The sequence below is a fragment of the Dunckerocampus dactyliophorus genome, chromosome 14, assembly GCF_027744805.1.
Source record: "Dunckerocampus dactyliophorus isolate RoL2022-P2 chromosome 14, RoL_Ddac_1.1, whole genome shotgun sequence".
NCBI lineage: Eukaryota > Metazoa > Chordata > Actinopteri > Syngnathiformes > Syngnathidae > Dunckerocampus > Dunckerocampus dactyliophorus.
Window position 1 is genome coordinate 24201050 of NC_072832.1, and position 24933 is coordinate 24225982.

The window sequence follows — 24933 nt, forward strand, 5'->3', positions numbered from 1 at the left end:
CTACTTGAGTAGTAGCGCCACCTGCTGTTTGCCTGCTAACCTGTCATCTTGTGCTGCGGCTTCAGGGCAGGATGAGCCGCTGGCGCCAGCGGCCCAGGATTTGGAGCACGGAGTCGGCCTCAGAGAGTTCCGGAATATCCTGTGCTGCTCCGGCCCTGTGTCCTGCTCGACACCTCTACGCCGCATGGTGAGACGCATGACTATGTCACACACTTGACTGACAGCTTTCAGTGGCTTTTTTTCCCCCCAAACGAGCCACTCATTTGACTAAAAAGTCAATAAATTAAAAAAAGAACCAATTAAAACTAGCTTCTCCTACCTCACCATCGCCCCCCTACTTCCATGTAGTCTGATGATGGAAATGTGGTAGCATCCAATCAGGTGACTTGTCTGCAGCTGTCAGTCACTTGGCCAATCAGGTGGGCGGGGTTTGGCCATGTGCTGCAGGTGAACATGCTCGAACAGATGTCACAGTGTCATGCACGAATGGTCCGATGGCGGGCTGCGCTTTTTTAACATGGGCCAGGACAGCGAGGACGAACTCTTTCTCCGCTCAGGTGACATGCGTCATGGAGACATTTAGCTGCCATGTTTCTTCACCACACAAATGCGACTCAGCTAAGTAGTCCACCCTCGGGTCAGGTGACCTGCTGTTTGATGTGACAAAGTTCTTAATCTTCCACGTGGTGTCCCGCGGTTTGACTAATCCAGATTAAACGGGGCAACATTACCAGTTTGCCTCTCACCTTCGCTGACGCTGTGCTGTGCTCCACATGCAGCCTCAGGCGGCCTTTGAGGAACGCTCGCCACGCTCCACCTCGCCGTCCCTGCTGACGGCCACGCTGGGTCCCAGAGTCCTCAGCCAGCTGGACGACGGCTCAGGATGCGCCAGCCCCGAGCGAGTGGTCGCCCTCTGGACGGAGGAGGGCATCCGAAACAGCCGGGACATCCTGCAGGTCAGATCCGTGGTCTTTGCTCTGAGTTTTGTTTTGAACGTGTATGAGTATTCACTGAGAAATGAAGATAACATTAGACTAAGGTCATAAAAGTGTTTGTCCTGGTTGCAGACGCTGGACTTCCCTCTTGAGGAGCGTCTCAGTCTGGCTGAGCTGACGTTGGCGCTGGATAACGAGCTGCTGGTCAGCGGTAATGGCATCCACCAGGCGGCGCTCATCTCCTACAGGAATGAGATCCAGCACCTGCAGTAGGGATCTACTCTGAACTTTTTTACGCCTTCTACTCTACGCCTCCTTCTACTGACAATGAGGACGACAATGGGTGTGGTTTTTGTGGCGGTTTTGCAGGGGGGCAGCGGAGCAGGCGTGCAAGGAGCGGGACAAGGCAAAGGTCGACCTGGACCTGGCCGACCGCAGGAACCTGCAGCTGGTCCGGGAGGTGGACGACCGCCATGCCAGCATGGAGACGCTCAACCACAGCAGGATCAGGTGATCCACAACTGTTTTTTTTGCTGAGAATTGTAGCACTGACGAGCTGCTCTATGATTGGCAGAGACCTGGAGCAGGACTTCCGTGACAGGCTGGCGGTGCTGCGGAGTCAGGCGGAGCAGGAGAGCGATGCCATGCTGCAGCAGCTGGAGCGAGAACGCGGCATGCTGCGCGAAGAGCTGCGCCTGCTGAAGGTGCAGGAGGCGGGGCTACAGGAGGAGCTCGACATTGCCACACAGGTGCGTGTGCACGTGACGCAGGGCCCCTCCTTCCAGCAGCACAATTCACTTGACGTGCTCTTGTGTTTTAGGAGAACCGGCGTCTGGAGGAGGAGCTTGCTGATGTCAAGAGGAGACTGACCGAAGTCGAAAGCTCAGCAGAGCGCCTGCAGAAAGACTTGGAACAGCTGTTGCACGACAAGGTAACACTAGAGTCCCTCCATATAGAGAGTTGTGACATGACGAGTCGAAAAAATACGGTCACGTGACTCGTGGAGCCATCTTGGGGCCAAATTCGTGTTTGCGTTCGCCTTTTCTTTACAGTATTCTTGGCCGTATTCTTGTTTATTCCCCAAAAATGCCGGGTTGTTGTGCATTTGGGTGTACAAATAGACATGGCAAGGGTTTCAAGCTGTACAGATTCCCTTCAGATGTCCACAGACGGGCAATTTGGGAAAATAAAATTAACTGTTTGGGCTGGAAGCCGAACTCGTCTTCAAAACTGTGCGAGGTAGGCTCTGTATATGTTAAATTTTTTAATGTCACAATGTTTTGACAACTTGACGGAGCCACCTGGGGCAATGTTACCAAGTTTAAGGCATCTCTTGATGAGCTTGGCACGTTTTGGAGAGAGTGTGTTTACCTAAATATTGTGTTCTACTTAATTGTTTTGATATAAGAAAGTAGCCTAAACGTAAAATATACTATAAAAAAAAAAAACGAAAAAATAAGGCAGTCATGGATGCTTAGAGTTAAGAATGATCCTTGTGTAAATCACCTCTGGTTGCAAATAAAGTAATCCATGATCTCGAGCAAACTTATAAAACTGCATTCATTTTGAAATTTGTTGGCATTGAATGTATCGTGAAATTCTGCTTTTTATTCCATTTACAGTTAAAAACAAACGTTGACGTTAATGCAACTGTTCCATATTTAACAGAATTCATATTTTTTTAATGTAGACTGAATTTGCTAATTTAATAAGCAGTTGGCAAAGCATTCATGCATGATGTCCATAACAGTTCAACAATGTTTTCATTCATGCAGTCAAGTCAGTCAAATTATACCATATTACACATTGGAAAATATAGATCTATAAATAATTAGAAAACAGACATTTTGCATGCGTCCCTTTGTGCAGAGACATTGCAATTTACATGCATTGTCATACTGTGCACGCAAGATGCGCGCCTGAATTGGCCCCAGGATGGCGGCGTAATCTCACTTGTGGTAACTGTCTATATGAAAGGACTCCAGGTAACATGGACAGCTGCCGCTATCTGGTGGACAAAGACGGCCACTCAGGCGAACGTGTGCTGGTGTCAGGTGGCTCGTCAGTGATGAAAGATTGATGTGAAGCTTCCTGCTGGGCAATGATGAAGGTGACTTCTAATTCCAACATGCACGTTAACAGGCAGCCACTCTCTTCTGGGTTTCATTGACAGTTTGGGAGCTTGGACACCGCGGCCGCAGGTCCGAACCCTGAAGAGCGACTGTGTGAACTCATCAAAGAGTACGAGCAGCGATGCAGAGTAAGACTTCCTCTTTATTTTTACACTTCAGCCGCATCCAGGTATCGTGTCATGTTTCCATGATGATGAGATCATACAAAGAGCCGACTGAAAGATGGTTCTGACCCACTTAGGAGCTGCAGGACAAAAATGACGAGCTGAACTCCGAACTGGAGCTGCTTAAATGTCAAAGGAATGACAGGAAGTCCGGACGCCCCACCGCACACAAGACACCTGCTGCCACGCTGAGCTGGAACGAACCGCACTGTGTCAGCGAGCCAGACTCTGGTGAGGTCACTTCCTGTCTCCTGCACGCACCTTTTCATGTTTAGCTTCATCCTCAGCGTCTCGATGCTGTAAACAGACCTGACAGCAGGTGGTGCCAGGTCATGACCCTCAGCTTGTGTTGTCATCCATTACTGGTGATACTGGTCATACCAGTGTCACACTTTGAAAGGTTGGCTTTAAATCTAACAAACTAACAAAGGATGCCAGATTCTTGCTGAGCCTGTTGGACAGGATGCGCACACACACACATCAGAGTTGATCATGTCTGCCAGTGAGTGCCTCAGTTGTTGGCATAGGAACAACATTAATCGGGAATGTTTGTTTTCATTTTGTTTTTTTTCTACCCGCCCACCCTCCAGATGATTCCGAGATGAAGCGTCGATCGTCTCCGCCGCACCAGTCCAAAATGGATCCAGCTGATACAAGTGAGTTCTTAGAACTCCTCAGTGTGTGAACATTGAGGCTTCCTTTCACGCATTGAGCGTGGCTACTGACCAGAAAGAACGTTTCATTGACTTAGGCCAGTCACGATAATCAATAAATCAATTAACTGCATGATAAATAAAAACAAACTCAGTAATTTTGCCGGCCTCCATATATTGACATGTGCATGTGTGTTCGTTTTCCTCTACTCACTCTACCAAACAGGCTGGATGACAAGAGGGTCCACTGTGTGCATCTGTGTCAACACCTAGGCATGTTGGTTCTATAGTGGAATGAACGGAATGAGTGAACCCTCCTGTCAGTCATTCAGTCAATTTGTCCCAGTGGGGAGAGGTGCGGCTGCTAGCGAGTCAACTCAAGAGTGGTGCAAGTGAGCGTTGTGAGGAGTAACGAGCAAGTAAACGCAAATACAAATGAAGTTACAAAAGCGATGGTTTCTAAGCAGAATACCACAGCCCCGGTGTGGGAATATTTCGGTTTTACATATAATTAACATTGCAATTGCAGGAAAGCAGTGGTGATGAAGAAGGGAAATACAACCAACTTGCATGCGCACCTCTCTCCCAACTGGGGGGTAAAAAAAAAAAAAATGCTGCTGGAAGTGCAGCAGAGCCTTCGTCCTGACAGTAATATTGTTTATCGGCAATCATTTGTAGGACGGTTATCGTCCAGCAAAATTAGTTATCGTGCCAGGCCTACATTGACTAAATAACGCATTCCAGAAGGATGAGCACCCCGTTGTCTGTAACTTAACAGGCATTGACTAAAATAACGCATTTCAGCAGGATGAGCACTCCCTGCTGTCTGTAGCTTCACAGGCCACTGTTTGTGAAACTCAGAATCTGCTTGATTCCCACAATAAAACTCTAAGCTAACAGAATGTGACCTCCAGAACCAAGCAGTCCGAACCTTCTTTCATCCTCAGCATCCAGGTACAAGCATTAAACGATGACGTGATGGAGTGAAAATCGGGTTGAATGAGCGCCTGGCAACATGGTTCACGTCTGTCTTAGGTCTGCTAAAAACCCTCACGCTTGCTAAAGCCTCACACTGACTATGGTCCTCCTTTCGCTTGGCAGCCGTCAGCATTCACACTGAACTTGCTGTGGAGCAGCTGAAGCAAAAACACAACCAGGAGGTGCAGCAACTCAACATCCAGCTGGAGACACAGGTACCAAAATGCCACCACCACCACCACTACTACTACTACTACTACTAGACAGGATGACTTACCTGAACACTCTTCCTCAGGTCAACTACTATGAGCGCACTCTGGACAGAATAAGGCAGAGCATGGAGGTGGAACGCAAGGACATCGCTCAGGCCTTTAAGGTAAATGCCACACATGCCCACTGGCATGTGACATGTCATGTGACATGTCCCGTGACGTCCCAGCTGGAGATCAATGAGCTGGAGGAGCAGAAGACTGAGGCGGAGCAGCAGGCCCGGCAGCTGAAGGAAGCGCTGGACAAACTGCAGAACCAGATCCAACATGGAGGATGGTCTTCTGAGCAGGAGCGCAGGTGAGGAGGAGGAGGAGCTGTCGCCATCGTCATTGTTTTTGTGCAGCTTACAGCCCAGAAGTGACTTTTCTTCCCAGGGTGCAACGGGAGCGAGCCGACTTGGAGCAAAACTTTGCCAGAGAGATTGGAAATCTGGTCCAGAAGCTAAGTGCTGAGAAGGACCAGCTGGAGGCAGAGCTAAAGCTGAAGATGGACCAGGAAGTTTCGCGGGTCAGGTGGGTGATGATGTCATTGTTGTAGTGCCGATATCACAGGTCGAACAAACAAAAACGAACAAACAAACAAAAAAAAACATCTCAGACATGAGCACCTTGTAAGAGCAGAATATAAACACACAAGCATGTGTTCCTTCCTGTCCAGAAGATGTGCTTTTAGTGCTTAAGTCATGCGTAACAGGAAGTGTGGCGTTGCAAGCAGGGAGGAGGCGCAGCTTCAGCTCTCTCAAGTGAAGCTGCATCACGCCGAGGGTCAGCGTCGGCTCCTCCACCAGCTCCACCTGGAGCGCCAGCGGCAGAAGATCCAGAAGGGATCCGAGGAGTGTCTCCTGAGGGAGCAGGTCTGCAGTCTGCAGGGGGAGGTGCAGACCTGCAGGCTTCAGCTCAGCCAATCGGAGGACAGCATGGGCAAGTTCAAAGGTCGCTGTGGTCAGTTGGAGGAGGAGCTCAGGGCTTGTGGCCAGAGGTGCCGTGAGCTGGAGGAGAACATCTCCCGCCTGGAGGCTGAGGAGCTTCAGGCAGCTTCAGCGGTCGCTGTGGTTAACAGTGTCCTCCAGCAGGAGGTTGTGGTCGACTCTGTGAAGACTGACCACTCCAGGTTGATCCGAGACCTGACGGAGCAGGCCATGGAGGCGAACGATCTGCAGGAAGCTCTGAAGCAGCAACAGAGCAAAGTTCTGCAGCTTCAGGAAGAGGTGGTCAGTTTGAGCCAGGAGAAGCAGAGCTACAGCCGCATGGCCGAGCAGCTCTCCACTCAGATTGTAGAGATGGAGGAGGAGATGTCCGCTCTGCAAAGTCTCAGTTCCAGGGTCCAGTCTGATCTGCTCCCAGACGGGCAAGAAGATCTCAACTCCAGCGCCAGTGAGGCGAACCAAGCTGTCGAGCAGCTGAGTGAGCAACTGGAGTCAAAGACCGGGGAGCTGGTCCTGGTCAGAGGCCAGAACCTGCAACTGCAGCTGGCTGTGATGGACTCCCAGAACCAGTTGAGGAAGGCCCAGGATGCGTTTGAGTGCGACAAGAAGAAGATGAGACAGCAGCTGACTGAGATGGAGCACTTGGTCCTGGTCCTGGAGCAGGTGATGGACCCGGACAGCTCACAAAGGTTTGTGGAGCATGAGACCGCAGCTCCAAGGTCCATGTCTAACCCTCCACCGGCCGTCGAAATGCTCCGATGACTAACCGCCACGATCATGTGATCACGCAGGTAGAAGCTGCTGGTGGACCGATTCTAATGCCATCACTAACCCAATGACCTCGCATGGCCGCCATCTTGTTTTCCGCTATCTTCCATTGAGCGCGCACACACCTTGTTTGGCGGAAATGACGTGTGTGTGTGTGTGTGTCGGCAGGACGCGGCTGGAAGAAGTCGTCTCGGATAACAGCGCCCTGCATGAGCGCGTGAGCGTCCTGCAGCAGGAAGTTGAGAAGCTGGAGGACGACGTCGCCAGCAAGAGGTGAGTGTCACCTTCACATGACCTCTGACCCCCCCAGCCTGACCATGTGGTTCTCAGGTCCAAGTTGGAGGAGATGCAGCACAAAGACGAGAGGAGCAGGCAGGAGGAAGCGCGGCTGCAGGAGGAGGTGAGAACATCAACGGCAGCACTCCAGATGGCCTGAATGTCTGACCCCTGACATGTGATGGTGGCAGAACTCGGGCTACCGACAAGAAGTCCTAAGTCTGAGCAGCAGGAACTTACAGCTGAGCACCGACAATGGCGAGCTGAGCGCGCGTCTTCGTGCCGAGCAGGAGTCGCTCCGGGCGCTGCAGGAGCGCCTCGACGCCGTCTCCAGGCAACAGGAAGAGGGCGAAGCCACAGTGAGAAGGATATTTCAAAATGAAGGTTTGAGATGAATGAATGACTCGGCGTTCCCTTTGCGCTCAGCTGCGGCACGTGCAAGAAGAGGCGGAGCAGCAGCAGGCGGCATGGAGGCAGGAGAGACTACAGCTGGAGGAGGAGCTTACCTCCTGCAGGCGCAAGGTAGGAGGAGCCTGTGACATCACAGCTTGGTGTGAGCATGGCAGATGAAGTCACATGACAAAACGTGTTCCAACTTCTCCCAACCTTTGGGATCTCAGCTGTCGCAGCTGGAGGCGGAGCTTAGCGTGGCAGCCGACAGGCAGCAGAAGATGGAAGCGGAGCTTAGCATGAAGGTGGTGAGAGCATGTTGCATGTGCGTGTTGCCACGTTCGCTCAATGTTTCCTTCCTGTTAAAGGTGGAGAAGCTCCAGAAGGAGGTGCTCTCCTTGCAGCAGGAGGCAGAGCGCCTTCGCTCTCAACTCCATGCCATCACTCAGGAGAACCTTGGCCACGCCCAGGAAGTCTCCGCCCTGCGCAGGAAGCTGCAAGATGCTCAAAGGAAGGTGAGTAGTGTGCTGTGATTGGTTGTTGCGGTCCAGTAAGATGTGACGCCCCCTGACTCCGTTGTCTCCTCTGTGATGGCCACGAGCAGACCGAGGAGGTGGAGGCCGGCGCCAGGAAGCTAATGATGGAGGAGGAGCAGGAGAAGCAGAGGCAGCACCTCCAGCAGCAGGTTGGACCAGAAAGTCTACTGTGTGTGTGGTCGTCTTCATAATCTTGGTCACGTGGTCAGCAGACTGTCCAGCAGCTGATCCAGGACCAGCAGAGCCTGAAGAGCCAACTGAAGCAGATGAGTCTGGCCAAGATGCAGGCTGAGGGTCAGGTGAGGTCACGTCTTTAGCATCATCATCAGGGTCACATGGTCCACAGCATCTGACTCTGTCTCCATGCAGGCAGATGCTGCACTTACTCTAGTGCAGCAGCAACAGGAGGGGGTGTGGCATCGGGAGCGGGCGGAGCAGCTGCTGGCTCAGCTGCAGGAAGAGCAGAGGCGGAGTCGTCAGCTGGAGGAGGAGCTTAAGCTTCAAGTAGAGCACAGCTCCTCCCATGTCAGCCTGAAGCAGGTAGCTGGCTTAACAACATGCTAACAGGCTAGTGCTAACATCCTTGTTTAAGACCACTGCTGCTTGTGTGTGTTGCCTTCAGGAGCAGTACGAGAAGGCGATGGTGGCCCTGCAGCTCAGGACGGAGGAGCTAGAGAGCAAACTGAAGGGCGTGCGCACGGTCCTGCAGGAGAAAGTCCAGCAGCTAAAAGAGCAGGTCAGTCTTCTTGCAGGTCCTCTTTGCAGCTCCTGGAACTTCTAACGCGTCCGTGCGCTCTCATGAACAGATGGCCAAGAATGTCAAGTCCAGCGTGATGCTGAAGGATCTGTACGTGGAGAACTCGCAGCTCATGAAGGCGCTGCAAGTCACCGAGCAGCATCAGAAAAACGCAGAGAAGAAGAACTTCCAGCTGGAGGAGAAGGTCAGCGCCCTCAACAAACTGCTGAGGGAGATCGTGCCAGCGTCCCTCGCCACGTAGCTGATGCAGAACATGTCATCTTCCAGAAACAGTGTTATATTAACTTTACATTTTATGTGTTAATGTCAAAATGAGACTGGTCTGTTTGGGTCCTCATGTGATAGTCAGAGTGACACCTCCTAGTGCTCTGATGCTCACCTGGTCGACCAAAGTGTCACGTAATTATGCACCATTAAATTATCTTTTTAGCAGTCTATGCTGTTTGCCAATGCCAATGCTAATGCTAAGCTAACTTGCTCCGTAGTACAAACATTTATTTATTCACGTCACTCTTAGCATTCTTTCATTAAAAAAAAAAAAAAGAAAGAGGTGGGGGGTGGGGGAGTCTTCAGGACACAACGTGCTCCAGGACGCCTTGCCGAATCAGGTGCTCGCATTTCCACCGCGGGAGGAAGTGCTGTGGACAGAACCGTGCAATGTGACTTCCTGTTGCAGAAGCTACAAGAGTCTTTGAAGAAGAGCTGACCTGACTGTTCTTCTTTAGGAGGATCACGGTCCCATCGTCAATCTCCAGCTCGCCGTGGTCCTTCAGACACCTCACCTACATGAAAGTAGTTACTGTTCACCTCGATTAATGACTGTGAATATTGCCACCTTCATTTCGAAAACAACAAAGTAGGACGTGCAGCTCACCTCGATGTATAGACTCTTCGGAGGCTTCATATCCTGAGTGATGTCCAGCCCGCCACCGCCTCCCAGAGAGCGCATGAAGGCTGCCAGAGACTTCTTGTAGCACGTGAACCACTGCAGCTGCACACAGCCGATGTGACGCTGAAGAACAGTGACGGCAAATGTTCACACAGGAAGTCACACTCACCTCCTCGGCACTCATGTGGAAGCGCACGTTGGCGGGAAGCACGCTGCCGTACTCCCAACGCAGGGCCCGGATCCTCAACAGGCGGTCGTACCTGAGCAGAAAGTGGCATCGCGTGACCTGAGGGCATGCACGCAGGGGAGTGCATGCATGTTGCTTACAGGTAGGCTGTGACGCAGCGCTGGTTCCGTAGCAGGCAGCAGTGACGTAACCTGATGGAGGGAATCAAATCGGTTCGGTGGTCACTTTTGGTCTCGTTCCTAGGAGACAAACATCAGCTGATCAATCAAACTCTGCAATTTTTTGGCCGGTCGAAGTGAGGAGGACGTACACGTCGCTCTGGTTGTGGTCGTACAGAGCCTCCATCTCTTGCAGCACCTGGCGGATGCCGTCCTCCTGCACAAAATCGTTTTCCTCATTTTACGTCGCATACTTTCATGTCAATCCAACAATATACTGGGTTCACAATCAGGTGGCACAGCAGAGGCGTCAAACTCGTTTTCAATGTGGGCCTCATTGCCATTATGGTTACCCACAGAGGGCCACCTGGAACTGTGAAACTATATTCATGTATTGTCTCCCATAGATATGACACATTTAATCATTTTATACCATTTTCACTTTGTATTGTTTACCAACAAAATTACACTGAAAAAAAGTCAAGGTGCAAAGCCCAAACTTTAGTATACATCTCTTGTATATTTTGAGTAATAATTGTTCATAAATAATTATTGATTAATACAATTTTTAATTGGATTTGACAAAAAGTAGCTTTTCCGTAAAACTAACAAGTGTCTGATTTAAAAATGGTGAAGTACTGAATAACAAATACGAATACAATTCTTGATCAAAATCTTAAGACCAGTTGAAAAATAGTTGGAATTTTCATTTTGCACATTTGGATCTTAATGAGGTATTAAGTAGAGCTACAATATGCGAAAACAAGAATGGGAGTGAGACAAAAAGCATTTTGAAAAACAAACTGAAAGAGGCTGTTTATCAGCTGATCAAAAGTTTAAGACCATCCATTTTCTATACCGCTTCTCTTTTTAGGGTCGTGGGGGCATGCTGGAGCCTATCCCAGCTGACTTCAGGCGACAGGCGGGGTACACCCTGGACTGGTCGGCAGCCAATGGCAGGGCACATATAGACAAACAACCATTCACACTCACATTCATACCTATGGACAATATGAATATGTAAATATAGATTTAAAGTAAAAAACTAAAAAAAAAAATTACACTAAATGGACAAAAAAAAGCCATTTTACCGAGTGAAAAGTCAAACATTCATCTTTCAGAGGAATTAATACTATAAAAATGCATATTTAAGCAAATGTTACATTTCCTCGGCCTAAATTAAGCATGTTAAGCATAAAAATGTTCTAAATGATCTGAAATATACAGTTTCAGGCAATATAAGACTGTAAATGAACTGTAGTCTCCACTGGCCACTAGGTGTCACTAGTAACACGCAGCAGACTTGAACGCCAAAGAAAGGCTTTTATTTTCTAATTATTTATCTCACAAGATGCACAATAATAATAATAACAATAACAATAATAACTATTATTATTATAATAACACGGGCTTCTATTGTGTCCATACTCCAGCTAAATCTCAACTCCGAATCCCCAACGTCACTTCCTGTCCACGCGTCCGGGAGACATTTATTGAAACACACACGAGTACGCGTCTTATTTTCTCTAATTATATCTATTATATTGGGTACTATGAGTGTAAATGTGACTATCGGGGTGATTTCATGCAGAAAGGACTGTAATAATGGTAAAAATCGTATTTAGAAGGCCATAAACAGGTTTTCTATGGTCTAACAACGAAAACATTCCATTTATTGGATTCCACTAAATTTACGCATCGTGGTCGGGTCTGGAATCAATTAATCCTATGAGCTTTTATTAACATTTAGGATTGTAGTTGGCAACAATAACATTCGTCCTTTAAAATACAGAATTGTGTCCTTCAAAACTATACCGACGATCGTCACAACCTTCAAAAGACTTTTGTTACTCACATTAAATGCAGGAAGTTGTCCGTCATTCATCCGCTGAAGTTCTCGGATCAACTCGACGGCTTTCTCACAGAACATCACTAACAAACAAACAGAGGTCCAAAAATTAGAACAAATAAACTCAGGAGCAAACAGAAGACGACACTTATTTTTGGCGCCAAGGGCAACTTCCTGTGTTGTGGTCACGTGACATTACGGCGCTGCTGCTGCTTCTTCTTCATCTTCTTCTTCTTCTTCTTTTAGTTTAATGGCGGGTTGCAACCATGACTATAAAAGGTGCATACCGCCACCTACTGTACCGGAGTATGTAACATGGACCATATACAGTATCTTACTTTATGCTATCTTAGATAATGAGGAGACTACTTATACTACTACGAATAATAATCCTAATAATAATACTTATAATAAAATATTCAAATAATTATCTATATTCTATTACATAATCCTGTGTCCTTCAAATATTCACTCCCCTCTGTATATCTCTTACCCCCTCCCCACCTGTTCCTAAAATACCCTCAATGCTCCATTCCCTTCCTATCTTCTTAATTCTTTTCCTTAACGCTACACGTTCTTCCCTATATCTCTTGCAGTGTAGTAATATGTGTTCTACGTCCTCTATACTTTTGCACTCCATACATACTTTTGATTTACATTTCCCTATAAAAAACATCTTGTCATTTAACCCGGTGTGATTGAGCCTAATCCCTGTTAACACTATTTCCTCTTTTCTGTTTTTTCTCTTCACCCCTTGTGCACTGATAGATCTTTGTACTTCATAATACTTTATCCCGCTACTACCCTCGTCCCACCTATATTGCCATTTCTCCATCATTTGTTTTTTGATTATTGCCTTTACTTCGCCTTTACCAGCAGGTATATTTAGAATTTCATTCCTTCTAATTCCCATTTTAGCCATTTTATCTGCCACCTCATTCCCCTCCACCCTTACATGTGCAGGCACCCAGCAAAATCTTATTTCTATTTTTAACATGTGTAGTTGGAATAGGTTTTGATGCATTTCTAATAACATTACGGCGCTCGCTTTAGGACAAACTTAAGGGGTATTCTGCGAAGCGGGTTAGCGAGCTGTGTTGAGTGGAAAGGTCGGACTCGCGTGTACAGCGAAGGTAGCTCTATTTTCAAACAGCTGTATCGCCATGGTAACTAGCTAAACCGCCTGGTCGGGAGCAGGTTATGATCAGGCTTTAAGCTTAAAATCAGCTATGAAAGTGCCACTGTTTCACAGTTTAACTAATTCGGAGATGGCGTCTCCATTTGTTTAGAACCTACGAGGTTCCCGATGGGACATGGGAACATTTTTTAAAAAGAGCATTCCCTGATGATATTATCCATCTATAAGTGAGACAGTGAGGCAGCAATACGCTAGATATGCTCACGCGAGCATTTAGTAAATAAAATGCAATATGAAATATTAATAATTAATGTTAGCAGATGCAAATGTCATAGGAGTCCTTGCGTGAGTACTGAGCCTGTTAGTCTTCTATATTACAATATTTGCTGGAGGAATAAACACCCTGAGGCATCAATCAACTGCATTAAAACACTTATGTTATTATAAAATCACGTCACACGAAAAACACTGCCATCTAGTGGTCACAACGTGATACCGCAGATTTAAATATTTAATGATCTAATGTCATCAAAAACGAAAGTTGTTGCTGCAATTTATTTATTTTTTAATTGGATAAGTGTTAAAATGTCAAAGTTGTGCAATGTTGAGCGTTGATAAATGACGGGACCAAAGTCTTACTCGTACTCGACAAACGTAATGAATTATTCGTTCATTAAGAGCTGAGCCTGACTTCTAACAGTGCTAGCAATGCGAACAGTTAATTTGCCGGAAGCTTCTCGTGAAGCTAACTTCACGCCATGGCAACCGAACAACTACAAAATACAGTATTTAAATGTGTCAGTGTAAAGTACAGTATTTAAGTAGTTTTACAAACCATGATTAACATTTGTAGCAAAACAAAGAAATGGTGGACTAAATTAATATTTTGATATAACATAACATAGCATACAGGCTGTGCAGTCAGTACTTTTTGTTTCTATTAAAAGCACGGTATATACATTAGTGGTGTGCAGTCAGGGCCAGTTAGGGCTTTTGTGCTGGCCTAACCATTACCAGAAGCACCGACCTACATTTCAAATTGTAGTATTTGTTCTATTCAATTATATTTATTCCCAACAGTCTATTATCTTCATTTCCTTGCACGTTTCTTAGCTGCACTGCTTCCATTGGTGCATGTGTATCTTTGATTTTTTTGTCCAATCACATTTCAGCTTCTGTGTGTTTGTGTTGCCATATCAAAGTAATCTGCCCAGGGCCTTCAAAATCAGGAGTGTTGGCCCCTGTCATATACACACATTTATCACATCTATTAGCAATGGGGCTGTTTTTTTAGCCATATATTTCACCTTTGGCTGTGAGCCAACTGTACACGCACAGATGTACCACCAATCACAGTTTAGTCACTGACCCTGAGTTACTAACAGTCATGTAAATCATACGGGGACTTCTATTATCAATAGAGTTGTGGCAATCTTACTTATTATGTTGGAGTTCTCCTCACTGCAAGCACCTACGTCGCTAATGATCGCTCACTCTACCCGGATGGCCGTCGTTCGAAAACCTGCTATGGTCCATGTTTATTATACTGTTTGTTGATACTGGCTTTCACGGGGTCTGGCAAAAACAATTCTGGCCAGCCCACTGAAGGCCCGGGTACCAAATACACCCACTACTGTGTAACATCATTAACAAGAGTTGTTGTGTTGTTGTGTTATTTTACACAGCTCATGTGTTGTAATGATTAGCTCCGGTGCATCTTACACCGAAACATGAGAACATAGTATCACTTTCAATGGAAAGATACTGGCAGCATGAATAAGTAATTTCTTTGTGATAGTTGTAAAGCAAATATTTTCTGCTTATTTAGTTCGTAAAATGTTTCTGTTTTTTCGTTTTCATCTTTTGATTGTGAAATGAACAAGGTGTTCCTGAAGGCATCGTTTACTTGGTAATTGTGTTGTGATTGTGGTTACTCTGACGCTCTCTCGGGACCTTGGATGCAGCACGGTGCGGTCACATGTCTGTAGCTTGGGCTCTGATTGGCTGCTAATCAGACGCTCTCTGCGGTCCTCAGTGGGGACTCAGCAGCACGCTCCCCCGGCTTTATGAAGCTCCGTCAGCCGGCGTCGACCAGTCCACAGCGCCACCTCGCCGGCCGCTTTCCACTCGGAGACGTTTGATGGTGGTCTTTAAGCGATGCGGAAGCGGAAACCGTCGACGACTGTAGACCACGAGCAAGAGAGCCCAGTAGAGGACAGCGAGGCGGATGTGAGGCAGGCAGGCTCTGAAGGAGCTGATGGGCTGGGTGGGCCTGATCAGCAGCACAGCATGAAGCCTTTCGGGAGGTCAGACGCTTTGATTCCATCACGTGATGTTGTAGTCTTTATTTTTGCTCGAAAAAAAATCACATTATGACGTCAAGGTCATAGCTCAGAATAAAAGCAATCAGAGCTGACTCTGTTTTCAATTTTAATAAGAGCTGCGCCTGGACCTATTTCAACTTTGTAGTCTGACTGGTTGGACCTGCTGTGCCTTCTCCTTGTGTCACTTCCTGTTTGAAAGTGCTGACATCAGCAGGTCATCCAGACTGGACTGGCTTGGTGTTCCAGGACTGCGACAAGCCCACTATCAAGTCCTCTTTGAGGTCTAATCTGTTCTATTCTAGTCAGCTGGGTGTCAGTGACGCCACTAAGCTGCCGCCTGACAAGATACTTCCTCTTTGTGAATCATGTGATGGCTGTCTTCTAGTGACATTGATGTGTGGCGGCTTTCATTCCGTGACGTTCATGTCTTTGCTGCGTTAGGATGGGTGTGATGTCCAAGATGAGGAGGATGGCGTCGTGGCTGCTGGTGGTCTACGTCTGCATCCCCTTCATCGTCAAGCTCTGTCCGTCCATCCAGGCCAAACTCATTTTCCTCAACTTTGGTGAGTCACATGACTGCCATGATGATGAGTGTTTAGTGTTGTCATGGTGCTGAAAATGCAACACCCCCCCCCCCAGTGAAGATTCCCTTTTTTGTGGACCTGAAGCGACCTTCAGATGTGGGACTCAATCACACACACAACTTCTACCTGGAGCCTGAAGGAGGACTCAAGATCGGAGTGTGGTTAGTCATCATGTCACTACAAGATGGAACACATTCTGAATGGACAGTGTGGCTCTCAAGTCTGGACATTGAATATACATACAGGACGTCCCTCGTTTATAGCGGTTAATTGGTTCCTGACCCGACCACGTTAAATGAATTCCCGCAATATAGCATTCAATGTTAATAAATGGAATATTTTTGGAGTTGGAGCATAGAAAATCTGTTTGACTTTCTTAATATAGTAGACTACTACTGTATTTTTACCATTTGTCTTTAACCTCATATTTGGTGTCAAATGCTGATACTATGTAGGAATGCATAAAGGTAAGTTTTGATGACTTATTGAGTGCTAATGTGCACATTTGTCTCAAGTTAATTCATGCTAGCGCACTGCCTTTTACCACACACGTCAAACAGCGATGTAATAATCTCTCTGGAAAAACTTGGCTGGAACTTGAACTGGTGGATGGTGGGTCGGCATTCATTTTGTGCTTTTAATTTTATGTTATTCATGTCTTTGTTCTACACATTGCATAATAAATCAGATAAATTAGATCGCTATAATGTACGAACCCCCCCTGATGTAATGTAAGGTAACGGTTCATCGATGTTTTGTGTCATTACTGCCACCTAGTGGCCAGAATACTACATATCACTTGTATTTCAATGTTTTGACTAATAATAGACCATAGTCTACCGCGAAACAGCCATTTATTTATTAATTTCTGAAAAAACGTGATAGTGAGGGACGACTGTATATTTAATATTCACATTAAATATAAATACATTATAAAACACAAATGTTCAACTTCACAAATAAAACATGTAAGAAAACAAACAAAATATATATTTTACATATTATATGTATTTGTAAGTAATTGTTTAATATCTGCCTTTTTGGATCCTATGTGTCCAGACTTGAGGGACACCCAGTATTCAGAGTAACACTGTGTGTGTGTGTGTGTGTGTGTGTGTGTGTGTGTGTGTGTGTGTGTGCGCGTGCGCGTGTGTGTCAGGCACACAGTTCCTGCTGAGATGTGGCGAGATGCTGAGGACAAACCGGGAGAATGGTTTGACTCCACGCTTGGCTCCACCCACCCAGCCATCCTCTATCTTCATGGAAACGCAGGGACCAGGTGACTAGCTCTCACACGCACACACATACACAACTGTAGGCCATCTTGTTTTCATGACTGTGTGTGTGTGTGTGTGTGTGTGTGTGCAGAGCAGGCGACCACAGAGTTCAGCTGTACAAGGTAACGCCTGATCTTTCACCTCCTCACGAGGTGACAGGTGACCCAGCAGGGGGCAGCAGCATACCTGAATCACACCACCTGTCTTCTTTCAGGTCCTTAGTTCATTAGGCTACCACGTGGTGACGTTCGATTACCGGGGTGAGACAGACACTTGACCAACGCGTCTAGATCCTCATACTGACCGTGTGTGTGTGTGTGTGTGTGTGTGTGTAGGCTGGGGGGATTCAGACGGGTCGCCCTCAGAAGTCGGGATGACATCAGACGCTCTCTTCATGTATGATTGGCTGAAAGCGAGGCGGAACAAAGGGCCACTATACATTTGGGGACACTCACTGGGCACCGGGTAACTAGCAAACGTGAACGCAACATGCTGTCTGGGGCGCCGGCCACTTTGTGTGACTGCTTTTTTTTGGTAGGGTGGCCACCAACCTTGTTAGATGGCTGTGTGACAGAGGTAAACACACACACACATAGTCATGTGGTCACGGCACACTTAACAAGACCATCTTCTTCCAGGAAGTCCTCCTGACGCATTGATCCTGGAGAGCCCATTCACGAACATCCAAGAGGAGGCCCGCTGTCACCCCTTCTCCATGGTAACGCTCTCATCTGTTGATGGCATGAAGTCACATGACCATCAGTAGAGATGCACTATATCTTTTTTTTTTTTCAAACCGTTAGTGATAACTTTCTGCTTCTCAAGACCAATATGGTACTGATATGTCTACTTTTTAAATTTAGATTTAACTGTAGTTTGTGCACATCTGGAGATAAGAACTCAAACAAATTAGGATTTGACCAAGTGTACCTATTGATTTGTCCTAATCAAATATCATGACATCACTACTACCACATCACTACTATCAGGAGAACCAGAGTATAAAGCGGAGGGAGCCACCTGCTGTGGCCCCGCAAAGGGCACTGTATTTGGGCACACACTCTGAGCAGCTGGTGTGACGCCACGGAAGTCTCTGGCTAACCTTTTGCACTTTTCAAACGCCGCGGTTCTGGTGTTTCATGTGGCTGATAAGGTGTTTTGTGTGCTGTCTGTTTTTTTTTCCCCCCAATCGCAGAGCACTTGGTACAACGTCCTTCCTCTAAAAGTGAATGTTTGTTTACAAGTGAGCTCAGCTCAGCCCGTTAACGTCACAGGCAGGCGAAAACATGAGTGCTTGCTCACCCACACAGTATGGGTAATCTCGCCTCATTTGAGCGTTTTTTTTAATTGTGGTATAGTAGCCCGATCGTATGGTGTGCTGCCGTAGCTGCTAATTTACAGAAAATCAATCCAAGGGTTATTTTCAATGCAACATCACCCTTTTATTTTTCACCACCACGATGCATATGCACAATGTCCCATAACATTACACAAGTTTCTCGGTTAGCACAACATTTTCCCACACCGTTCTGCTTACATCGGTCAAAACTTGTAAGCACTTCCAGGTCAGCACACGACTATCGGTTACCCCTTTGCTTTATGTACGTGAGTAAGCCACACCCACAGGACATACAGACAAATATTTGGCTCCTACATATGGGTTATCTGAGCTTTTTTTTTAATGTTATCAGATTTATCGGTATGACGTCACAATTCCCTGATATCGGTCCGATAAATATCGTGCATCCCTAACCATCAGTGTTGTTCTTTTAGGTGTACAGACACCTGCCTGGCTTTGATTGGTTCTTTCTGGACACCATCAGCGCCAACAACATCCGCTTCGCCAGCGATGACAAGTAAGTTACCTTTGACCTTCTAGGATGTCGTAGGCTCAGTGGGAGTGGACGCGAGAGGAAGTGCCGCTGTGTATGTTTGTGTGCAGTGTCAATCACATCTCTTGTCCCGTGTTGATCCTGCACGCTGAGGACGACGCCGTGGTTCCGTTCCACCTGGGCAAGAAGGTAGGAGGGTCTGGTGGGGTGTCACTGACAGCCGAATGGATGAGAGCAGGTCACATGTTAGGTGGTTGTTGCGCAGCTTTATAATATGGCGGCCAGCTCCAAGAGCCTGAGCGGTCACAAGGTCCAGTTTGTTCCGTTCTCCTCGTCGCTGGCCTATAAGCACAAGTTCATCTACAGGAGCCCCCAGCTGCCTCGCATCCTCAGGTAGAACCCCCCACCTGGGCCGTACCTCACTCACTTCTTGTTTGACTTTTCATGTCTTTTGTGTGTGTGTTTCAGCGATTTCCTCGGCAGAGCTCATCCCAACGCACAGTGACCGCACGCGCACAATGTTGCTTGCGTTGGCACTCCTGCGACGCCCACCGAGTCAAGAATCCCTTTTTTTAGCATCTTTTAACTTGCTTTATTATTTTCTTCCGTTAATGTTTGCCTGTGTTAGACTGTTACAACTTGAATATAAATTAAACATTTCTTGTTTTAACTTTCACATCCTGTCGTAAGTCTCAGCTTTTTTTTTTTTTAGCAGCCTTACACAATTTGGACACGGTACGGCACTGCCACCTTGTGTCATTTTGCAGTCACTGCATCATGTTCAATGAAATTGACACACAGAAATTAACATGCTAATACGATAGAAACAAATTGCTTACACAGACTACCAGAATAACTTCACCATAACTATATATTTATATGAGTTTTACTGAATATTGTAGCAATTATATCTTTGCTCTCGTGTTGTCACGTGAACGCCCCATGTGCCATTGACTGTACATCCGGGCTTCAGCGTAAATCACTTTCGGTTTGAAAATTGGGTTGGGCTCTGCTCTTCGCTCCGCTTTCAGGTGAGTGAAAAAAGTTAGGACGCTTTAAAACGCATTTATCTTGTCTACACTCAATCCATCATGACTTCGTGTACAGTTCAGTGAGCTAAATTTCGTAAATTAAACGTCAAGCTGTTCAACCTTTTTTCTTTTTAACTGGCGAATGGTTTCTAAAGTTTATCTTGCCTACACTCCATCCATCACGACTTCGTGTACAGTTCAGTGAGCTAAACTTCGTAAATTAAGCGTCAAACTTTAAACTTTTTTATTTTTTATTTTTTTTTACTAGCGAATGGTTTGTAAAGAGGCGGGAACACAAGGAATGCCGTCCACAACGCAGAAGCACAAAGACTTCGTCAAGTCCTCGATGCACGGCCAGCCCGTCACCGCCGTCCCTGGTATCGGTCCAGTTTTGGGCGTCAGACTGAGCAGGCAAGGCTTCCATGAGGTCCGCTTCTCCCATGATACCTGAACGTCCCACACTAAACTCTGTGTGTTTTACTGACGTGTGTGTTGCATTAAGGCATCTGGGCTGCTGGGTCAGTTTCTTCAGATGAGGAGGGACACTGCCACGTTCGCTGGCTGGGTGAAGGATGTCAGTAGCGCGAACGCCCGGCAGGCGGAGTCCTGCTCCCAGGGTTTAAAAGAGTGGTGTGACAATAACCTCTGAGACCACGCCTCTTGCGCTTCCGTCATCTTTGTTGCTCGATGACAGAATAAAATCTTGTCTTCTAATTAAATCTGAGTCATATGCATATTGACCATATATGGATGCAGCCATTTCAAGGCATAAACTTCCTTATCTTTTCTCTTGTGCACAAATGTCACTTCCTGCCTGAGCGTCCAATCATCACTCAGCTTTAGACGTGTCCACATTAAGTTAGGGTCCAAAATGTTGCCATTATTGTCATTATGGAGATGTGTTATTAGGAGAAAAGAAATGCTGATTTGGGAGAGTTTGGGTTGAAGTACCCCGGAAAGGCCCTGGGAAAACCACCAGCATCAGATGAGTGGTTTACCAACATGGAATCACCCAGGAGGCAGGACATGTCCACACATGCGGCTGGGCTAGAAGAGAAAATGGCGAATCTGAGTCAAAACCTCGAACAGAAATTCATAGAACGCATGAAAGTAGAAATCCTGCAAATTGTGGTGCAGACGATTGATCAAATACTGCAGGAGGTTCAATACCTGAGGGAGGAAAATATTGAGCAGCGCAACCAAATTAAGGTACTTCAGGAAAACAATGCTGTCTTGAGCGCCACTCTGAAAGAAGATAAGGAAGGAAAGGAAAAAAAATCACTGAGCTATTGAACACAATTGACGACGTGGAGCAAAATGCAAGAATGAGCGATGTGATCGTGATGGGGCTTGGGATTAAACCCAGGTCATATGCCAGGGCAGTCGCGAACAAGGAAGAACCAGACAAAATGGATGTCGCTTCAAGTGAGCAACAAGGCCTAACTTTTCTACATTCACAGAAGGCGGACGTAGACATCCACACCATTGATTTTTGCATCCCACTCTATGGCAGAAACAGCACAACGCCCATCTTCATCGTTAAGTTCACAAACAGGAAATTCAAAACCGCAAACAAAGACACACGCTGGAAGGAGCAAACGTCTACATGAATGAGCACCTGACAAATGCCACGCTGGAATTGCCAAGAAAGCACGTGACTTGTAGAAGCAGCGAAAGATCCAAGGCACTTGGAGTGCAAAATTGACAGCAAGTTACATGGAGGACCAGAGGCCACTGTTTGCTGTCAAAGACAGCAAGGATCTGGACCAATACTAATACCAATACTATACCCTACATACAATAACCCACACAGAAAGCTTTCTAGATCTTCCAGACTCGGCACCTCTTCCTGCAGGGTTTCCTGCCTCCCGTCCAAATGTTCTGTGTAATTTACTACACCCCCGGCCCTCCTCCAGGTACGCCTCCCGTCGAGCCCACTCCGCTGTGATTGGTCACACTCCCAAGCGTTCCCGAGGACTTCCGGACAGCTGCCGAATCCCTTTTGTCTGATTTCTTACACAAAATAAACAGTTAGGACACCGATAAATTGTTACTTACAGCTTGCTCTTCTGACTCTTCGACACAACCAAGTAACGTTGGAAAGGCGTCAGCAACAGTTTGGCCAGCTTCGTATTGGCCCATGTTCACAAAACAGTCCCGTGTGAAGTGCTGTTGACAGATGAGCATATTTTTTTCTTGCTGGGCGGGAATCAGCGACTCCAATCACTTCTGTCTCCTGGAAGCCATTGCTCAACGTGCTAACACCGTGAACAGAGCAAAGCAGAGCGGGGGTGCTGGGCATGCCAACATAAGGAAGTCCAGATTGCACTAACGTCAATGGAACTCAGTATTAAAAAAAAAAGTAAAACACAGCGTGCAGAGCCGTCCAAAACTGCTTTCAGGGCCCACTTCCAAATGTGCAAATTTAATTATCTGACACGTTGGCATTGTTTAACAGGAGAATACAACATTGTAACAACATTTATAGGTCAGAAAAGCATAATAGGTCCCCTTTAATAAGCATAAATTACTCGCGGACAGCCAATACAGAGCTAACATTTCAATTTCCATGGCATTGATCGAAATGACTGAGGAAATTACCAATGCTGTAGACTGCAGAAAGTGCACAGCTGCAGTATTTATGGATTTGACAGAGCTTTCGATACAATGAATCACAACATCCTAATTACAAAATTAGAAAGGTATGGAACCAGAGCTTTAGTGTTGAATTGGGTTCAAAGCTATCTAACTAACAGAAAGCAATATGTGAATATACTTCAGCATGCTGAAAGATATTGTGCGGTGTACCCCAGGGTTCAATACTGGGACCAAAACTGTTCTGTAAAGTCACGAAAGAGCTCAAGCTATCAGGGGTGGCTCTAGCTTTTTTGAAAAGGGGGGTGTGGCCGAGGTCGTAGGCTGAGGAGCTGGAAATGGAGCGGGGGGGGTGGGGGGGCCTCCCCCTGGAATTTTTTTAAAAATTAGAACTCATTTCCTGCAATCTGGTGATATCTGAGGCCAATTTTGTGTCCTTAATTTCAAGAGTTTGTTGTTATTTTTATCCTTGGAATATATTGTTTAAGCCAAAACATTCTAGTTATAAAATTACCGGTACTAGGAGAAACCCATTTCAGCGATTTATTGTGGCAAAAAAAATCGTGGGTGCCTCAAAACGGGGGGTGGGTGGGGGAACACCCCCGACACACCCCTCTAAATCCGCGCCTGGGTTATTACTATTTGCAGATGATATTCCCAAACGATTATGACTGCTAAAAGCAACACTGTCGCCGCCAATAGAGCGAGGGAGGACCGCTGACAAGAATAATGCTGAGCATGTAATGCGCAAGGTAACACTGATTTATTAGACTAACTACACACTACTAGTCTTTTCATTTATCAGCGCTCAAAATTGCACAGGTTTGACACTTATCCAGTTTAACACTTATCCATTGAAGAAATAAATAAATTGAAGCAACAAATTTTTTAATGTCGGAAATGTCTCCTTGTTGTATCTCGTTGTGACCACTAGATGGCAGTGTTATCCATTATTCTACCAGTGTCAGGTAGCGAACACATTAAATGTAAATGGTAAGGTAGCCAATATGGCTGGCTTGGCGGTGTTTGTATTATAATTTTTCATTTTGGTTTTATTCATTTTATTATATAACTTGTACTGTGGGGATATGTAATGCTGACTGTATTTTTGTCTATGTCTGTTGTGTATGGTGTCTTTTTTGTTGTTTTGTCTTGTTGGGTCTATTACCATCTGGCAAAGGGACTGCCGATGAAAATTAGCCTTTCAGCTAACTCGGGTACATCTACTTTCTGTAAAGAAATGTTGATTAATGTACACTGTCCCTTTTTTAAAAATAAAGAATTTGAAATATATGAGTACTCACGCAAGGACTCCTGTGACATTTACTTCTGCTAATGTTGGCCTAATTATTAATATATCAATATTGCATTTTATGCCTGGTGCTCGTGTGAGCATATAAAGCATATTCCCTCTGTTATAGATGGATAATGTCATCAGGGAATGCTCTTTTTTTCAATTTAGTATATAAATGGTGACGCCATCTCCGAATTAGTTAAACTGAAACAGTGGCACTTTCACAGCCCATTTTAAATTGAAAGCCTGGCCATAATCTGGTCGCGACCAGGTTATGAGTTTAGCCTAAGTTACCATGGTGATACAGAGAGCTACCTTCACTGAACACGCAAGTCCGTCCGGCTTTCCACTCAACACAGCTCGCTATCCCACTAAACTTGCTTCGCAGAATACCCCCTATGTCTTGTTCACTGTCCTGTTTATTTACAACAGCCAATATTACAAATCAACAGCATATTTTATCACACATACCTACGAACTTGAAAAATGACAAATCTGGTCTTTGGGCCGTCTATAAGTGTTTCTAGATTCTGCTCACCATCATGGCTGCCAAACCCGCGCAGGGCATTATCACTGAACTATATAAATAGAATGGCCCCGATCGCTGGCTGCGCATTGGAGGCTTGAATCTGCCGGAAGTATAGAAGTCGCCATGTTGTTTCACCCAAAACAAGAAAGCCTCACAACGAAAAGGAGTCCGAGATGCCGTCTTATATAAGCATCTTTTAATCTAAGTAGTTGTAAATTACCCCTTATTCTTCTTTAGATTTCCACACTGCAATGCTCAATTTCTAAAGCAATGGGTAGTAAATATGAGGAGAGACGGGTGGATTCCTGCAGCCAGATCGCAACTCTGTTCAAGTCATTTCACTGAGGAGAACTTCGACAGGACCGACCAGACTGTTAGATTATGACAAAATGCAGTTCCAACAATATTTGACTTTCCTGATCATCTTCTAAAGGTTGCATTTAACTTTGATACAACGTAGAT

At 46.1% G+C, this 24933-nt stretch overlaps 3 protein-coding genes and 1 long non-coding RNA gene across 11 annotated transcripts in view; 2 read left to right on the forward strand and 2 right to left on the reverse strand.

Moving 5' to 3' along the window:
• ninl (ninein-like) overlaps nt 1-10441 on the forward strand; it is a 15724-nt gene extending 5283 nt beyond the window's left edge. The window contains exons 6-30 of one of the 4 annotated variants that reach the window (XM_054798562.1): nt 66-187; nt 780-956; nt 1068-1204; nt 1305-1445; nt 1510-1684; nt 1756-1866; nt 3109-3195; nt 3309-3462; nt 3822-3887; nt 4986-5077; nt 5158-5238; nt 5302-5429; nt 5507-5644; nt 5847-6746; nt 6994-7098; nt 7156-7225; nt 7293-7460; nt 7528-7623; nt 7722-7796; nt 7860-8006; nt 8096-8176; nt 8237-8326; nt 8397-8567; nt 8650-8763; nt 8834-10441. In XM_054798562.1, the coding sequence (XP_054654537.1) occupies nt 66-187; nt 780-956; nt 1068-1204; nt 1305-1445; nt 1510-1684; nt 1756-1866; nt 3109-3195; nt 3309-3462; nt 3822-3887; nt 4986-5077; nt 5158-5238; nt 5302-5429; nt 5507-5644; nt 5847-6746; nt 6994-7098; nt 7156-7225; nt 7293-7460; nt 7528-7623; nt 7722-7796; nt 7860-8006; nt 8096-8176; nt 8237-8326; nt 8397-8567; nt 8650-8763; nt 8834-9025 (3818 nt within the window). In that variant the 3' untranslated portion in view covers nt 9026-10441. The remainder of the gene's footprint in view (nt 1-65; nt 188-779; nt 957-1067; nt 1205-1304; nt 1446-1509; nt 1685-1755; nt 1867-3108; nt 3196-3308; nt 3463-3821; nt 3888-4985; nt 5078-5157; nt 5239-5301; nt 5430-5506; nt 5645-5846; nt 6747-6993; nt 7099-7155; nt 7226-7292; nt 7461-7527; nt 7624-7721; nt 7797-7859; nt 8007-8095; nt 8177-8236; nt 8327-8396; nt 8568-8649; nt 8764-8833) is intronic. The other 3 variants (XM_054798559.1, XM_054798561.1, XM_054798560.1) reach the window with 3 other exon arrangements.
• On the reverse strand, nt 9265-12062 carry gins1 (GINS complex subunit 1 (Psf1 homolog)). Its single transcript, XM_054798565.1, has 7 exons — nt 11874-12062; nt 10171-10235; nt 10001-10099; nt 9843-9933; nt 9659-9775; nt 9492-9566; nt 9265-9422 (listed from the first exon to the last, which is right to left on the reverse strand). Exons 1-7 carry the CDS (start codon nt 11946-11948, stop codon nt 9354-9356), a joined length of 591 nt encoding a protein of 196 aa, XP_054654540.1. The 5' UTR covers nt 11949-12062; the 3' UTR covers nt 9265-9353.
• Nucleotides 12063-15010: 2948 nt separating this feature from the next.
• abhd12 (abhydrolase domain containing 12, lysophospholipase) lies at nt 15011-20703 on the forward strand. 5 transcript variants are annotated; one of them, XM_054799520.1, is made up of 14 exons: nt 15012-15311; nt 15771-15892; nt 15969-16074; nt 17073-17192; nt 17282-17312; nt 17405-17450; nt 17526-17655; nt 17729-17766; nt 17829-17908; nt 18964-19046; nt 19133-19211; nt 19288-19415; nt 20322-20480; nt 20556-20703. In XM_054799520.1, exons 1-13 carry the CDS (start codon nt 15163-15165, stop codon nt 20458-20460), a joined length of 1251 nt encoding a protein of 416 aa, XP_054655495.1. In that variant the 5' UTR covers nt 15012-15162; the 3' UTR covers nt 20461-20480; nt 20556-20703. The 5 variants fall into 5 exon arrangements, with proteins under 5 accessions (XP_054655498.1, XP_054655495.1, XP_054655496.1 ...); XM_054799521.1 differs by having other exon boundaries at nt 20322-20464; XM_054799523.1 differs by lacking the exon at nt 15969-16074 and having other exon boundaries at nt 15011-15311; nt 17287-17312.
• Nucleotides 18531-24500, reverse strand: LOC129194352 (uncharacterized). The gene is made up of 3 exons (XR_008573747.1): nt 24414-24500; nt 21224-21298; nt 18531-21100 (listed from the first exon to the last, which is right to left on the reverse strand). It is a non-coding gene; the product is annotated as an uncharacterized LOC129194352 (long non-coding RNA).
• Nucleotides 24501-24933: the final 433 nt, after the last annotated feature.

Excerpts from the sequence above, each read along its gene's own strand:
- gins1 (XM_054798565.1), bottom strand. The coding sequence starts at position 11,948 with ATGTTCTGTGAGAAAGCCGTCGAGTTGATCCGAGAACTTCAGCGGATG. Across the intron at positions 9,776-9,842 it reads TCCACATGAGTGCCGAGGAG|CTGCAGTGGTTCACGTGCTA; the intron begins GTGAGTGTGACT and ends GGCTGTGTGCAG. Across the intron at positions 9,423-9,491 it reads TCCTAAAGAAGAACAGTCAG|CACTTCCTCCCGCGGTGGAA; the intron begins GTCAGCTCTTCT and ends TTCTGTCCACAG.
- abhd12 (XM_054799520.1), top strand. The coding sequence starts at position 15,163 with ATGCGGAAGCGGAAACCGTCGACGACTGTAGACCACGAGCAAGAGAGC. Across the intron at positions 15,893-15,968 it reads ACTCATTTTCCTCAACTTTG|TGAAGATTCCCTTTTTTGTG; the intron begins GTGAGTCACATG and ends CCCCCCCCCCAG. Across the intron at positions 16,075-17,072 it reads GGACTCAAGATCGGAGTGTG|GCACACAGTTCCTGCTGAGA; the intron begins GTTAGTCATCAT and ends CGTGTGTGTCAG.